Source organism: Colias croceus, chromosome Z, assembly GCF_905220415.1.
Source record: "Colias croceus chromosome Z, ilColCroc2.1".
Taxonomy (NCBI): Eukaryota; Metazoa; Arthropoda; class Insecta; order Lepidoptera; family Pieridae; genus Colias; species Colias croceus.
In genome coordinates this window covers 9,640,898-9,657,089 of record NC_059568.1, presented here as the reverse complement: position 1 = coordinate 9,657,089, position 16,192 = coordinate 9,640,898, and the positions used below count along the sequence as shown (strand labels likewise).

At 31.5% G+C, this 16,192-nt stretch overlaps 2 protein-coding genes across 3 annotated transcripts in view; one reads left to right on the top strand and one right to left on the bottom strand.

Annotated features, from left to right (window-relative positions):
- The window catches only part of LOC123705159 (coiled-coil domain-containing protein AGAP005037), a 162,585-nt gene that overhangs the window by 16,274 nt on the left and 130,119 nt on the right, over positions 1 to 16,192 (bottom strand). The gene's annotated exons all lie outside the window — the stretch shown is intronic.
- On the top strand, positions 124 to 8,828 carry LOC123705160. The gene is made up of 6 exons (XM_045653823.1): positions 124 to 212; positions 3,421 to 3,521; positions 4,348 to 4,453; positions 5,793 to 6,001; positions 6,468 to 6,531; positions 6,614 to 8,828. Exons 2-6 carry the CDS (start codon positions 3,426 to 3,428, stop codon positions 8,701 to 8,703), a joined length of 2,565 nt encoding a protein of 854 aa, XP_045509779.1. The 5' UTR covers positions 124 to 212; positions 3,421 to 3,425; the 3' UTR covers positions 8,704 to 8,828.

The following is a 16,192-nucleotide window of genomic DNA, read 5'->3' as shown; positions in this document are numbered from 1 at the left end:
TGATGAAGATGAATGACACACCGTACACAACAATGTGTTGTAAAGTATTCGCGGTTTATAAATACAATTCCAAAGCAATAACAGTCCTCCTGCCGCGGAGAGAGTCAGTTTACGATTTGTTTGTATGGTGAAAGCACAGTTTAGTGACAAATTGGAAAACGATACAACTAAAGAAAATTAATCATATGAAAGTGTTTTAATCGCAATAGCAGGTACGCGATGAAAATATAATCAATCCTAGTAACTTATTTAATTATAATAATATTCTTCATTTTGCTCAAATATATTAAATTTACTAGCTGTTGCCCGCGACTTCGTCCGCGATTAGGTCGTTTTTCGTCATTCGTTGTTTAAAAAAAAATACGTGACACTTTATTTTAAAATTTTCTTAATTATTGTCTCTTATAAAATTTAACTACATTAAAATTGAACACTCTGATAAGTAAATCTTAAAATCTGAAGAAAACATGAATGTGGTTTAAATTCTACATTACTTAGTATCAAATAATAATCTAAATTAAATGTAGATTAACAGTTTGAGCACACCATTATAGAATATGTACCTAAGTATTAAATTACGTTAGTTTACATAGTAACTTTACTAAAAACACGATGACTATCTTTCGCGCTCGATACCACAAACTAAGCATGTTTGTGGTACGTGGCCCGCGTCACTTGACCCCCATCTGGATCCATGATGACGATTCCATCCTGAAGATGATTCAGAAGATTATTCTGAAGATGATTCAGAAGATGATTCAGAAGATGATCCAGGATGATTCCATCCTGAAGATGATTTCTTTTGCCTGGAAGAAATCACCGTCGCCTAACAAATATAATGTGTTTTCTTATAAAACCGTTACATAATTTATTTTATCTACTTAAATAATGAAAATGATATATTTATAAAATATAAAACATATTATTTAAAATGATTAAAAATAAATAAATGAAGCAACTACGATTCAAAGAAAACATCTTTTTCAGTGTGAAAATGCTCTAAGCAATCCTGGATGATGAACTGTATATCATGTACCTACTCTGATCCCAGTACGGTCGGTACGTCGATAGCCATAACGATAAATATTATAATCAGATAACCGCAAAGTCAAAATGAAAACATTACTTGTAAAGTTGTGAGTGCAAAATTTACGTTTCATTTGGCAATTACATTTTTTTCGGTACTAAAACGTAGTAGTTTGATATGTGGTTGGCTGCCCCTCCTCTCCTTCCTGAAAAATATCCTCCAAAATTTCCCGAGATACTTCCAATGATTGAACCATTGGACGTTGGACATTAACTTCAGTCAAAAATTGACGAAGCGGATGATTACTAATTTCCACTTAATCCTCGCTGCTACTGTCTTTATCATCAAATCATCAATTTTCAAGTGGTGTAGTAAAAATATCAGCAGAAATCGTCTTCCAAAGGCGATATAATTTTATTAGCATTGAATAAAAAAATCAAAAGTTAACTGTAAATCTATAAAAAAAGCTACTTACAAATAAAATTTTATCAAAAACTTCTGTTCCCAAAGCACCTCAAAATAATAAAAGAATCATTCATTTCAATAAATACCTGTAAGTAACAACTTACCTTTTGTGGGAACGCATGATGGTGAAAATTCACAAAACACGAAGATTGCATTTGATATTTTTGGTTTTATGGCATTCAATTGCTTTATAAATATCACTACATAGTATGAAAAAAGTCGCTTTCTGTGTCCCTATGTCCCTATGTCCCTTTGTATGCTTAAATCTTTAAAACTTCGCAACAGATTTTGATGCGGTTTTTTTAATAGATAGACTGATTCAAGAGGAAGGTTTTAGTACTTAATTTATTAGGTTTTAGACAAAGCGGATGAAGCCGCGGGCGGTAAGCTAGTAAATTTATAAAACACGAAGATTTTAAAAATTGTAACTAATGAACACAACAATATATTATTATACTCTTTGGAACACAATCATTAGATTAACTGTAGATAATGGTGTCTATTTTTACTTAAAATAATAAACATCCAAGTACCCTCACTTTAAAAAAAATGTAGTTTATTATTTACACGAAATATATCTTATAGGGAACGGAAGATATGGGTTAAAGAGTTAAATAAATAAATAACATAATTATATTTAAATTATTAATTTTTAACATTGTGTTCAGTAATGTTAACATGTAAATTGATTTGATTTTTACGAAATCTCATAGATGGCGCTGTTACAAAATTAACATTATACAACTTACATTCTTTAAGCTATGTTTCTCTTCCCAAGTTACTTAAATGGCATAATTTTTATAGTGTCAATCTAGATATTGCCAAACAACATTTATATATGCGTCATTTGATTATTAATTTCCAATAGATAACGTGTAAATTGATTTGATTTTTAGAACGTTTAATAGATGGCGCTGTTTCTAATTTGTCTTTAAACTACTAAATTCATTAAACTGTTTCTCTGCCCAAATTACGTAAATGACATAGTTTTTATTTTGTAAAGCTAGATAATAGCATGGCTTACTCGAAACCAACATTTAAACATGAGTCTTTAGATTGTACGCTGTCGTAGTACACGGAATATGTAAGAAAAATAAAGGTTCACAGCTCCTCCCCCGTAGGTGATAGCTTGATAATATGTAGCCTATAGCCTCACCCGACCTGTTAGTAATATTCATGCAAAATTTGAAGTCAATCTATGCAGTACTTTTCGAGATTAGCTCGGACAAACATACAGACAAACAGACAAACAGACAAACAGACAAACAGACAAAAATTCTAAAAACTATGTTTTTGGCTTCTATATCGATTATAGATCACGGCCCAGGTATTCTTTTAAAAAAATATTCAATGTACAGTTTTGACTTTCCTACGATTTTATTATATGTATAGATTATAAAGTCTAGGAAAGACGTAATAATGAACGGAGGCATTAAATTGCAGTCTATCTAGATAACTTTCTCAGTATTGTTATAGAAGGGCCATCATTATTGTGCTGGCCGCTGGGAGGCAGTACACAGCAATCAGCTGCGTTACATAATATATGCAACAATCTCAAAACTAGTTCCTGAACTGGATATTTCTTAATTGTGTTTTGGTTTTATAATACATCTACTCTCAACAGTACTTGTTTTATTACTTTATCAACCAAATGTTGTTAAGAAAGGCGAATAAATTATGTTTAAAATAAACATTCTATAAATAACGAGCGATCTAAGTTGAAAACAGCATAAGAGATATCTGCATAAATGTAGATAAGGATAGATTTCAACAATTGTAAACGATCCTTAGAATGCACTACTTTCTTCAAGAAAAATAAAAACTTTAGACGTATAGGTTACTGCAGTACATATTATTTTCTTTTAAAATTTTGCCAGATTCCAGAATTATTTTACCTATTGCGTAATATTTCATTATCTAATTTTCAGATAAAATGTGGATCTATTTTACTTTCTTCACAATTCTGACGGTGAGCGCAATAAATCGACCGGTGTACAAAATAATTTTGACGCAAAAGGGATTCGCACAGGTAACAGAAAATTTTAAATTATATAAGACTAGCTGCGCTTCGCGGTTTCACCCGCGTGGCTCCGCTCCTGTTAATCTAAGCGTAATGATATACAGCCTATAGCCTTCCTCGATAAATGGGCTATCTAACACCGAAAGAACTTTTCAAATCGGACCTAGTTCTTGAGATTAGAGCGTTCAAACAAACAATATCTTCAGCTTTATAACATTAGTATAGATATCAATTATAGATGTTATTGTTTAATAAGATTAAAGTAAAATTTGATAATGACAATTCCGTCACATGCGACCGAGTTTGTAACTCTATATAAATAGAGTAGGTATTTCCGATTACACTTGAGTGGCCGCCATTAATACGCAATTTTTTAATATGTGCATCCGCTTTATATAATGAGACCTTATTATCGAACGAATTAAAAAGTGAATGTCAAAATATGTGGGAGTGTGATAAAGGCAGGCACGAAAAAATTTCGTATTCGCATTTAATATGGAACAAGGTAGCCTTAATTTAGATTATTTACTCATTTATTGACAAACAATATTTCACAATTAATATACTTTAACATTTTACATATTCCATGAGACTTATATTTTGAAATTTGGTTTATTTCTAGAATATTTACATACGTGAATATTTTATGAAAGGTTTTATCGGTCTGTTTTCATCTCAATTAAAATGTTGTTATTGGATATTCAACAATATTATTATCGCTTTCATCGTTTTGTTACAAAAAAAATATTCCGTAACGCCTGACTTCTGACCTATTAAAAGGCTAATTAAGCGGCTCAAGAAATAATCCTCTTAAAAATAATCTATTTGTTTACAGTTTTTGCAGTACGATGTTGAAACACCGCCCATGAGAGAATTTACTTTCTGTACTTGGTTAAAATTATATGAATTTAATCGGGAACAAAGTATATTTTCTTATGTCAGTAAGTATCTATTATGATCACCTATAATATAACGATATAAATGATGCATTCATCAAATCACAGATTCACATCTAACTTCTGTATGAATAAATAATAAGACGGAATAGGATATAATCATCCTGCCTGTATATTGAAGCATTCTAACTAATCGATACATGCAATTATTTACAAAGGTTTTTGTTAAAGGAAATAGGCTGTTATGTTTTTGCACAAAGATTTATACGAACATACAATTTTGTTCTAATATATAAACGGGGTTGCACAAAATTCTTATGATTTTGAGCTGACTAGCTTTTTCAGTACTTTACTTACTGTTTTAGATGTTCCAGAAAAGGGTCATTTTAAGTATGCAGCATGTACCACTAATGTCTTTGAGACTATAACTCCAATGTACCATAAAATATATCACATTAACAACAATATTAGTCCCATAACTTATTGATTTTGTGAAGCACCGGTAAGAGAAAAGCGTGAATTTCAGGCCCAGTTCACCAACTATACTGATGAGGTTCAGGGTGCGGAGCCCCCGGGGCGCTGAGGCGTCCCTCGGCTCATTACATGCTACACTTGGCACATTAGGGCGATGGGCTTGCACTAGAAACATATAGGGATACATGTTTCACTACCAAACACTTTTAAATCGACTTATAGAAGTCATTCTGTCGCTTAACGTTTATAGTCGGCTATCACAATGCGTATCTACTATTTTTCTACGTGTTTAGTTAAACAATATACGTTTTTATTCAACCAAAACTATTCTGTTTTAGTCTATTTAAAGAAAAATTTTACGATTTTTTGTCGAAATTGAATGGCCTTTGAAATATTTGTTTTTTGACAAACATTTTTACTTCCTCCAACCCTCGATACGGTTCAATATTGCCATGAAAGTCAGCGATCCCATCAGGCTTCGACGAATATTCGAATTTAAATCACACAACCAATTCCGAATAACTAGAATTCGGATATTCGCTCGCTCTATCCAAACATTGCAGAATTAATCGATACCATCGTATCAGTTAAAAATTGACTTTGTAACTTATGCAACTAAGTTTAATAAAAATTTAGCAATTACATATTATACATTCAATATTATGTGATAGTTAATTAAGTAGCATAAATAATTTATGAGCGTGATTTGCGACTTCACGATCTACTTGGCGCGTTTTTCTTCATTAGGTACACGCTCATGTGCGATACGATAACCGCTTGAGAAGTTTGTTAATTGCACCGCCCGCGCCGTCGTCAATGATGCTATTCATTATTTCAGAAAGTACATAGGCTTATCGGCCGCGGCGGTACTAACTAGCGACCCGAGTAAATAACTAGAACTCATTTACAGCTCATGGCAATAACCGCGTCGTCCGGCTGTGGTTGGACTCGGGAGGGCGATATATGAAAGTTGCTTTGAATGGTAAAATATCGTCGAGTAACCCGGTCGAGTTAGTGAAGGACGTATGGCATAATATATGTCTGTCTTATCAGTCAGATTACGGGGCATGGGCTCTCTACATCGACGGTCACCTCGTTTCCTGTGAAGCAGCAGAAAGTGTAAGATTTCTGACCTTCATTACACGCCCACTGTCAAATATTATATCTAAAATCAAATCAAATCTGCCATGCAGATGTCAACCTAGAGAGATACATAATATTTACTATTAATTATTACGAAAACTAAAATTAACACAAGGTCATACTTTAATGTAATTAAAGAAAGCCGAAACCATGACCACCTGGGCACGTCGGTGTTGTGACAAAATTGTGAATTATTGTGTAACAAATAGAATATAACCCGCCTATGTCGAAAGCTTAATGTATATTTTCTACGAAATACACACGTATTTTTAAACTTACATGACAGTTATAATTTATATTAGATACAAGGGATATTAATGCGAAATTTGATTGAAGAACCGATTCTTGTGCATTAAATAAAAACTTTATTAAGTATTATGACTGTAATTGTAGTGTTATTCTATTATTATTATTTAATACATGGGATTATCATTTTTTACAGCTAAATGGATTTGTTTTGCCTCCCAGTGGCAGCATTATACTAGGATACGGAACAACGGAAAGTGGTAATCTAATATTATGCAGCATTTTTTTTAAATAGTGATTTCTTAAATGCCATATTAACTTTATTTTAATATTAAATTTTAGGTGCATCCGGCGGAATGGAAGGTGAAATATTTGGAGCCAATATGATTCTTGCATCAACAATAGAACGAAATTTCACTATGAAACGTAATCCTCAATTTCGCCAAAAATATTTCCAAAAAAATAAAATTATGGGCGATACAAATATTCAATATGTTGTTCTTGGTGATATAAAAAGTGGTACAATTCAACCTGACTTTGAAACAACAACGTTACCTTCACCCAGTTATACCAGAAGTTATATAAGAACGCCTCACAGTACTGTCGAAAATGATGCTGGCCCTCATATAATACCAAAAAGATTAAATCAAAATCAATTCGAAAGAGGTATTTCAGAATTTTATGCACCTAAGCAATTTACAATAGACGATGACAAAATTTACTTTTGGAATCTCATGAATGAGAATGAAAGCACAAGCAAGTTTAAAGGAACATCGTTTACGAACCCTGAACAATCTCCCAAGACAAAAAACAACCCGATATTATCAGAAAAGGAAAAGAAACAAGAATTTGATTATTCGCCATATGCATCCAGTCATGTCAAAATTAAACGGCCAATTGTTAAACCTCTATTTGAAGTCGGGAGTAATGATATAACGCAATATACACGCAAAACAGTTAAATTAAATAAAGCCGCCATTGCAAACTCTGAGACAGAACCTTCTATTAAGAATGATCATAGACTATACGGACAGTGGACAAGTTCTAATTTTGCAAATAGTGTTTTAAATCCAATCAAAAGCAATAGCGTAAATGGCAAGACAGATTACAAAAAGGTTCCTCCTACAACACCGCTTATAAAACTGTCGGATACCTTTCCATATTCTTCGGTGTTTAAAGTTACTAAAGTTTACACACCGCTGAAGTTTCAAAGAAGGTCTTTTTTAGATAAACAACTAAAGATTATGAAACGAGATATTCACAAGTCACAGATAAATTTTAAGATGCACCACAACGACATAAGAGGTTCAATGTTAAAATCCAATACACATCAAAAAAACATCGACATTACAATTGCAAATGCGGAAAAGCCTGTCGAGAGACATCGTGTTTATAGAAATATTGATAGTCAAATATCTGACCAGATTATTCTATCCGACATATTTAAACCTCCTTTGAATAATACAGATACAAATCGTAACAAAACAACATTAGCCAAAGATACTACATATAATTTCATTACAATATTACCTTTTCTAAAGTCCAATGAATATTACATTGAAAAAGAAAGGGGCAAAACACAAAATAAAAGTGATGTTTATACGAGGAGTTTAACAGGCTCTAATAAATGGCATAATGCTAAATCTTACAGTAATGATTTTACACCGAGGCGTATCAACATGGAGTCTGTAGAAACACATGATAATCAAAACAACAACAATATTGACGTTAATAAAAAATTACCATCCGTTAGACTAAAGTATGTTCCAGACAACCAAAAAATTGTTAAAAGTGATATTGACGGAGCAATACTCAAAGGACGCAACTTAGCTTTGGAAATATCTAATAATTCGGATCCCTTTTCAGAATCAGTGTCTATACTGAAATATAATCATGGTTTTTTACCTGGACACACTTCAAGAAATAAAAATAAATATAGTAGAAATGGGCCACCTGACTATAGACCGACTCAAAAACCTTTTTCCTATAGAAATAATTTTAATCACAATGTTAAACTGGATAATCCGTTGAATGCACGCGTAGTTATCGGTGGTATAAATGAAGAACAAAAATATAGAAGTTATGTGGGTAGAAACGACAAAATGCCCGATATCACTAGATACTCATCTGATTCAGATAGAGTTAAGGTGCCATCTTCTTTAGGCCCGAAAGTTTGTAAAAATTTGGAGCTATTTGATCGTTTACTGTATATTCAACCCGATGAAAGTATTGATGTTACACATATAATGTCACCCGTTAAGCAAAAGAATATTGCAATCGAATTTATTTTACAAAATTACAAAAGATGTTCTCTGGAAGATTCTTTCATTGAAAATCATCATCTATTGTACATAGACTGGAGTAAGACGCCTGTAAGGCTGTTTGGCGGCGCGTACCCAAGGAAAACAACTGATCTTTGTGGATTCTTTTAACGCAACATCATTTGATTTTTTCTTATTTTTATATGTTTACCAAACTAATGCAATAGATATAAAAATGCAATTTATTTATTTTATGCAAATAGTGTAGTAATCAAACGTTATAGAAACTGAATAAATTATGGGTGATCTATACTTATTTAATCTTGAGTTTCACTGTGGACCACCCGCTATATGAATTAACCTTAGTTCATATTAAATGAATACGACTATATCATGTTTATTTTAAATTCACTATTCAGTTACATATTTCTGAAGAATAAGTCTACATTTGCATTACGATATTCATTGCTAACGATGCTTTTCTTAAGCTATTGAAGTTCTAGACGGTAAACAAATAATTAGAATATATTCAATTATTTAGGTTTGATACTTATAATATTCTATACCTAGTAGAACATTTTTTCGTTAATTAACTGGATATTTGGCTACAATGGCGTTATAAAGAGTTGTAATTGAAATTGAAAGGTTTTAATGGGCTAGTTTTTTAACGCAGATTATTGTAAAATATCTGTCAAGTGTTAACCGTTCATAAAATTATGAATTTATTTTGTAACTCCCGAAGAGGTAATGTCTTAATTCAAGCTGATGATGAAGGCAATGGTAATGATATGGTCTATCACGCAATATTCGAATCTTCTTACGAAATCCTTTCACTCGACACGGTATTCAAGTTACATGCTTCTGGAATTTGTTCTCGAGTCAAGTACAATTAATAATGAGGTAAATTTACATCAGGTACTAAACGTTTTTCTTATATCTAGTTTAAAGCTCATCAATATTGTATGAACCAGTTTTAATATAAAATAATTTATCATAGATACCACGATGCTTAGAAAGGCGACAGTTTTTTCTAAGAACCATTAGGTATAATTACTGTTTATTTTACATCAAATTTATTCAAACACACCAATATTATTATACGTTACAAGCTCTTCTGATTAACCACAATGTGAGCAATATACACTATGCAGGCAGGACACATTTCAAATTAATTTCTCCGACGTTCGATAAAAGTTAGTTACTGATATTGTATTTTCTGTTTGACTTTTAAACAATGACCATGTAATTTGCGCTCTACAAAACTACGGATCGGGACATGATCATAATATTGAACGGGTCCGTCCTACGCGTCCGCGGCATCACATATTTGTCACTATTGTATTTCATAAACTCCAATTTGGATCTGATATTTTGGGGCTGATTGGCGGTATTCATTAAAACATTTCAATAAACAGATGCAACATTTGCATATGCAGCACCGAACTATAGATACACAATTGTTAATGTAGCTCAAAATTCAATTATTTTGTCTGAATGGATGGTATTTATAGAACCCAGGGATATTTGGTATATAAACAGGTGCATATTTCGTTAAGAATTATTGTAAGTGCCTAAATCTTATCCGTTTCATATCAACTAATTCTGATTCTTGTTGAATTACTTTCATCATACAATTAAGAAAATAATTACACTTATTTAATTAAAATATTTTTAAATGCCACATTTTAATTTTGAATTAGAAAGTGAAATAAAATTGACAATGTAACATAGAGAGAGCGATATTAATTTTTTTTTTATTAATCACACACCTAGTGAGATTATTAATGGCTATTTCATCATTATGATACGAAAGATTACATAATTTCTGATTGAGTCTTTATACCTACATGGAAAATAATATAACTTTATAACAAACATCTTATGTCATCGATTGTAACGCTCGTTTGGATATATCCTTGTCTTAAGTAGTACCTTAATATTATAAACTCGAATTGCCTTTATAAAACCTTAAAAGTGGATGTCATATTATGTCTAATATACATTGTTTAAATGCATTATATCATATGCATTATAAAATTATCTTCATATTGAATAACATATTATTATTTCTAGAAACAACAATATGACATATGCGATTTACTAGTTCGTAAAAATACGATCTCGATGATAAGAAAAATTGTTAAAAGTATCTATTGAATAATATTTTTATTTGAATTAGCTCTTCCTTTGCTCGTTGAAAAGGAATAAATCGAGATTCACGGTAATCCTAACAAAGTTTACCTAGAAAACTGTCATTGCATTTTGCATAAAGTAAGTACTTTATAGGAAAATACTTCTTAGATTTATCTATTGAATAAATTTAAATCTAAGTCTTAAGTCTTCGGTTTCAAGAAATCTTCAAGACTACACGGGTAACGGATAAACTGTGAATATCAATAAATATAATAAATAATATTTCTGTTATAATACAGTGACCACGATTGAAATCTTCTCAATTAGAATGTGCTAATTAGAATTTAGTTAGCGATAACATAGAGGACATGCAAGTTTCACACCAAGTACCAGGGTATCATAAATACGAAGTATAGTTATGCAAATACATTCTTAGCATTGCAAATATAAAAAATAATAGAACGCAACTATCGCACATCCGTTACAATAATAGGTATGTTCATCCGCCTTGTCTAGTTCACAATCTTCCTGCTACATATTTTTGAATTAATAAAACACGATACTGCATTGATAATAATTAATTGGTTTGTGTGACGTAGTAATACGTCACTAATAGTTTTATTGCAGAATAGTAGAGGAATTACTAATTAATAAAATATATTTATTGAATTAAAGCTGCAATAATATTAACGTATATATTTAAGGTATATTGTGTCGAAAGTAGTACAAAATATTCCTATATACAATGAATGTTCAATCGATATTCCACTAACAGAATTACAACATTCGTGGAATAATTTCAAGTGAATGTATTTCAACTTTATCTCAATAGTTATACTGCAATTGTATTATATTTAACCCCATTTTTAACTGATTTAAAAGTAACATATGTTTCATCTTTAAAACTATACTTTATAAGCTTTAGTGTTAGTCATCGAAAGTTCGAATAAGCTAGTTAAAATTAAAAAAAGAAAATGTTTAATTAGGTCACATCAACAATAATTTAATTTGTTTATTGATTTCGGGTATCGATCAGTTTTTTTTACCCCCGGCACTCCCTCTAGCGGATAATACACGGAAGAAATTAAATGCTATTATTTCAAGCAAATCGCCTCCGGAAGGAAGGGTGGTACCTACATCCCATTCAGCTCTACAAAATATTTATTACGTGAACATCAGCATATATAAATATATTAATAAGCTAATGTCTATTCTAATCGCATTCTATTTGATAATTTGAATAACTACGTGATAGTGAAGAGAAAACGATGTTTTAAAATCAACACAATTGTTCAAAAGAAGAAGAAAGTTGAGAGCGTACAGTAAGACTAAATTCAAATATTTCATATATTATTGTGATAATATGATTACATAATAATTCCAGGGTATTTTAATACATATCTTATTCTTCAATGACATATTATTAAATTAATGAGGTAAGGTGAGGTAATTCACATATTAATTTTGTGTGATCATTTAATTTGAAACTATACAGCAATGTTGAAAAACTGTATGCAAATATCGTAAAGATCATTTATAACATACTAGCTGTTGCCCGCGACTTCGTCCGCGATTAGGTCGTTTTTCGTCATTCGTCGTTTAAAAAAAATAAGTGTAACTTTATTTTAAAATGTTCTTAATTATTGTCTCTTATAAAATTTAACTACATTAAAATTGAACACTCTGATAAGAAAATCTTAAAATCTGAAGAAAACATGAATGAATGTGATTTAAATTCTACATTACTTAGTATCAAATAATAATCTAAATTAAATGTAGATTAACAGTTTGAGCACACCATTATAGAATATGTACCCAAGTATTAAATTACGTTAGTTTACATAGTTACTTTACTAAAAACACGATGACTATCTTTCGCGCTCGGTACCACAAACTAAGCATGTTTGTGATACGTGGCCCGCGTCACTTGACCCCCCGCGAGTTCCCCTCCGTTGCTATGCGAAAATACATTCGTCGCCCTACTGTAGGAAAAATTGTAATACTGTGGCCTGGGCGTTATAACACGTCCAGGGAGTTCCTGAGAGCCAATATCACCATCTTGAGGAAAAGCTTCTAATGTCGATTTAAAACTGCATACATACGAATTAACCTGTTCTAAAATTGTGAAATGAGTTCAGTCTTAAATTTGAGAAATATTGATTTCTTGTATTCCACTATTCGTTGTAGTCGAATACAAAATATATTTAAACAAACTTAGCTTGGCCTTCAGGCAAAAGGGATCCTATCAAATGGTAAACTTGACCTTGTATCTTAAAAGTAAGCATGAACGGATCTTCTGATAATTATTGAGCACCAAAGGATCATTTGAAACGCACTACTATAAGAGCGAAAATTGTCTAATAACAGTTTACATTGCACCACAGAATACATAATAGTAGCTAAACGCTAATTGCACAGTATGTTCCTCTAAAAGTAGTGATTTTGTGAAAGGTTCCGGTGTATCTTCAAACGAAAGCCGACTCGCCTTACTACACTTTAAAGCATTACAAAAAGAACATACTACGTTAATATCGCCTATACAGAAAATGATCTGTAATCAATTGTGAGGTTATAAGCAAACCCACTTTTATATTTGTCAGACCACACCACCGAATTCGTAGATTGTTTACCTCAAGACATTAAGACTATGACGAAATCTGTCTGCAGTAAGACGGGCCTCTCGCTATTCGTACGTTTCCAGAAACCGAATAGTTTCAATTCTTAATCTTTCATTAAACAAACTTATTAATCGTTCTTGTCTCATATAATTGTAATATTCGCGTCCCTACTCTAGTCATTGCTTATGCTCATGTTCATCTTATTATGATGCACCCTATCATTTGTCAAACGGTCTTCATATTGAGTAAAGTTTCAGATTCTCGAGATAAAATATGACTGTCGTGATCAGTAGTGAGACGAAATTCCCTCTCAGTGAGGGTTTCGGTCTCACGGGATAGTACAATATGCCGTTTGCGATCAGCTGTGTGACGTTATACCCTCTCAGTGAAGGTTCGGTCTCACGGGATAGTAGGGGAGACCGGGTTTGGTTGTCTCACGGGTTGGATGTCACAGCGGTCTTAATACAAAACTGAACTAACGAATAAGTCTGTTGACCAGCGTGGCTAGAGCGATACAGTGACAACGCTGTCCCCACTTCGCGTCAGACCGCCCCGATCTGCCGTGAGGGCCTCACACGTGTTTATTGTTTTCGCACAGATTTTTTATGATATGAGGACCGAATATGCTCCTCATAACATCACTTTTTGTGAACGAAACGACAGCGCGGTTTAATTCAATGCCAACACCATCAGAAAAAAGGATTATTTTTAATTGTGAAAAAATGTATTATGATTTACACTACATATTAACACTCTTTTAACATTTAACATAAAATATAAGTCTGTGAGTGTGTAAAAATAAATCCAGCTAATTACATATTAAACTTATGTTTATAATTTGGTATACGACATGAAAATATATTAATTGTCAAGCAATAATAATACAGATAAATACTGAACATAAGTATAATAGATATTAAGTAGTATTAGTTAAAATATACTTTGACTACTTTAACTGTTAGTTAAAGTTTATTTTTACTAACAACATGTAAATGAAGAAGAAATAATAATTACCAACGAACTAACCTTTTCTATAATACTTAACACGGCACATTTTTTAAATTATCTTGCTCAACTCTACTAAAAAATTTGAGGGTTTTTTTGGAACTTTAATATGTAAAAACTATGATATATCTAAACTACGATACAACTTGCATGCGGAAATGCTCATTACAATTATTGTGAATCTAAAGAATAACTAACAACATACTGTTCAATTTTATTGAGCTGATGAATATCTTTTGCCTGGAAGAAATCACCGTCGCCTAACAAATATAATGTGTTTTCTTATAAAACCGTTACATAATTTATTTTATCTACTTAAATAATGAAAATGATATATTTATAAAATATAAAACATATTATGTAAAATGATTAAAAATAAATAAATGAAGCAACTACGATTCAAAGAAAACATCTTTTTCAGTGTGAAAATGCTCTAAGCAATCCTGGATGATGAACTGTATATCATGTACCTACTCTGATCCCAGTACGGTCGGTACGTCGATAGCCATAACGATAAATATTATAATCAGATAACCGCAAAGTCAAAATAAAAACATTACTTGTAAAGTTGTGAGTGCAAAATTTACTTTTCATTTGGCAATAACATTTTTTTCGGTACTAAAACGTAGTAGTTTGATATGTGGTTGGCTGCCCCTCCTCTCCTTCCTGAAAAATATCCTCCAAAATTTCCCGAGATACTTCCAATGATTGAACCATTGGACGTTGGACATTAACTTCAGTCAAAAATTGACGAAGCGGATGATTACTAATTTCCACTTAATCCTCGCTGCTACTGTCTTTATCATCAAATCATCAATTTTCAAGTGGTGTAGTAAAAATATCAGCAGAAATCGTCTTCCAAAGGCGATATAATTTTATTAGCATTGAATCTGTAAATAAAAAAATCAAAAGTTAACTGTAAATCTATAAAAAAAGCTACTTACAAATAAAATTTTATCAAAAACTTCTGTTCCCAATGCACCTCAAAATAATAAAAGAATCATTCATTTCATTTCATTTCATTTCATTTCAATAAATACCTGTAAGTAACAACTTACCTTTTGTGGGAACGCATGATGGTGAAAATTCACAAAACACGAAGATTGCATTTGATATTTTTGGTTTTATGGCATTCAATTGCTTTATAAATATCACTACATAGTATGAAAAAAGTCGCTTTCTGTGTCCCTATGTCCCTATGTTCCTTTGTATGCTTAAATCTTTAAAACTTCGCAACAGATTTTGATGCGGTTTTTTTAATAGATAGACTGATTCAAGAGGAAGGTTTTAGTACATAATTTATTAGGTTTTAGACAAAGCGGACGAAGCCGCGGGCGGTAAGCTAGTAAATTTATAAAACACGAAGATTTTTAAAATTGTAACTAATGAACACAACAATATATTATTATACTCTTTGGAACACAATCATTAGATTAACTGTAGATAATGGTGTCTATTTTTACTTAAAATAATAAACATCTACCCTCACTTTAAAAAAATGTAGTTTATTATTTACACGAAATATATCTTATAGGGAACGGAAGATATGGGTTAAAGAGTTAAATAAATAAATAACATAATTATATTTAAATTATTAATTTTTAACATTGTGTTCAGTAGTGTTAACATGTAAATTGATTTGATTTTTACGAAATCTCATAGATGGCGCTGTTACAAAATTAACATTATGTAACAACTTACATTCTTTAAGCTATGTTTCTCTTCCCAAGTTACTTAAATGGCATAATTTTTATAGTGTCAATATAGATATTGTCAAACAACATTTATATATGCGTCATTTGATTATTAATTTCCAATAGTTAACGTGTAAATTGATTTGATTTTTATAACATTTAATAGATGGCGCTGTTTCTAATTTGTCTTTATACTACTAAATTCATTAA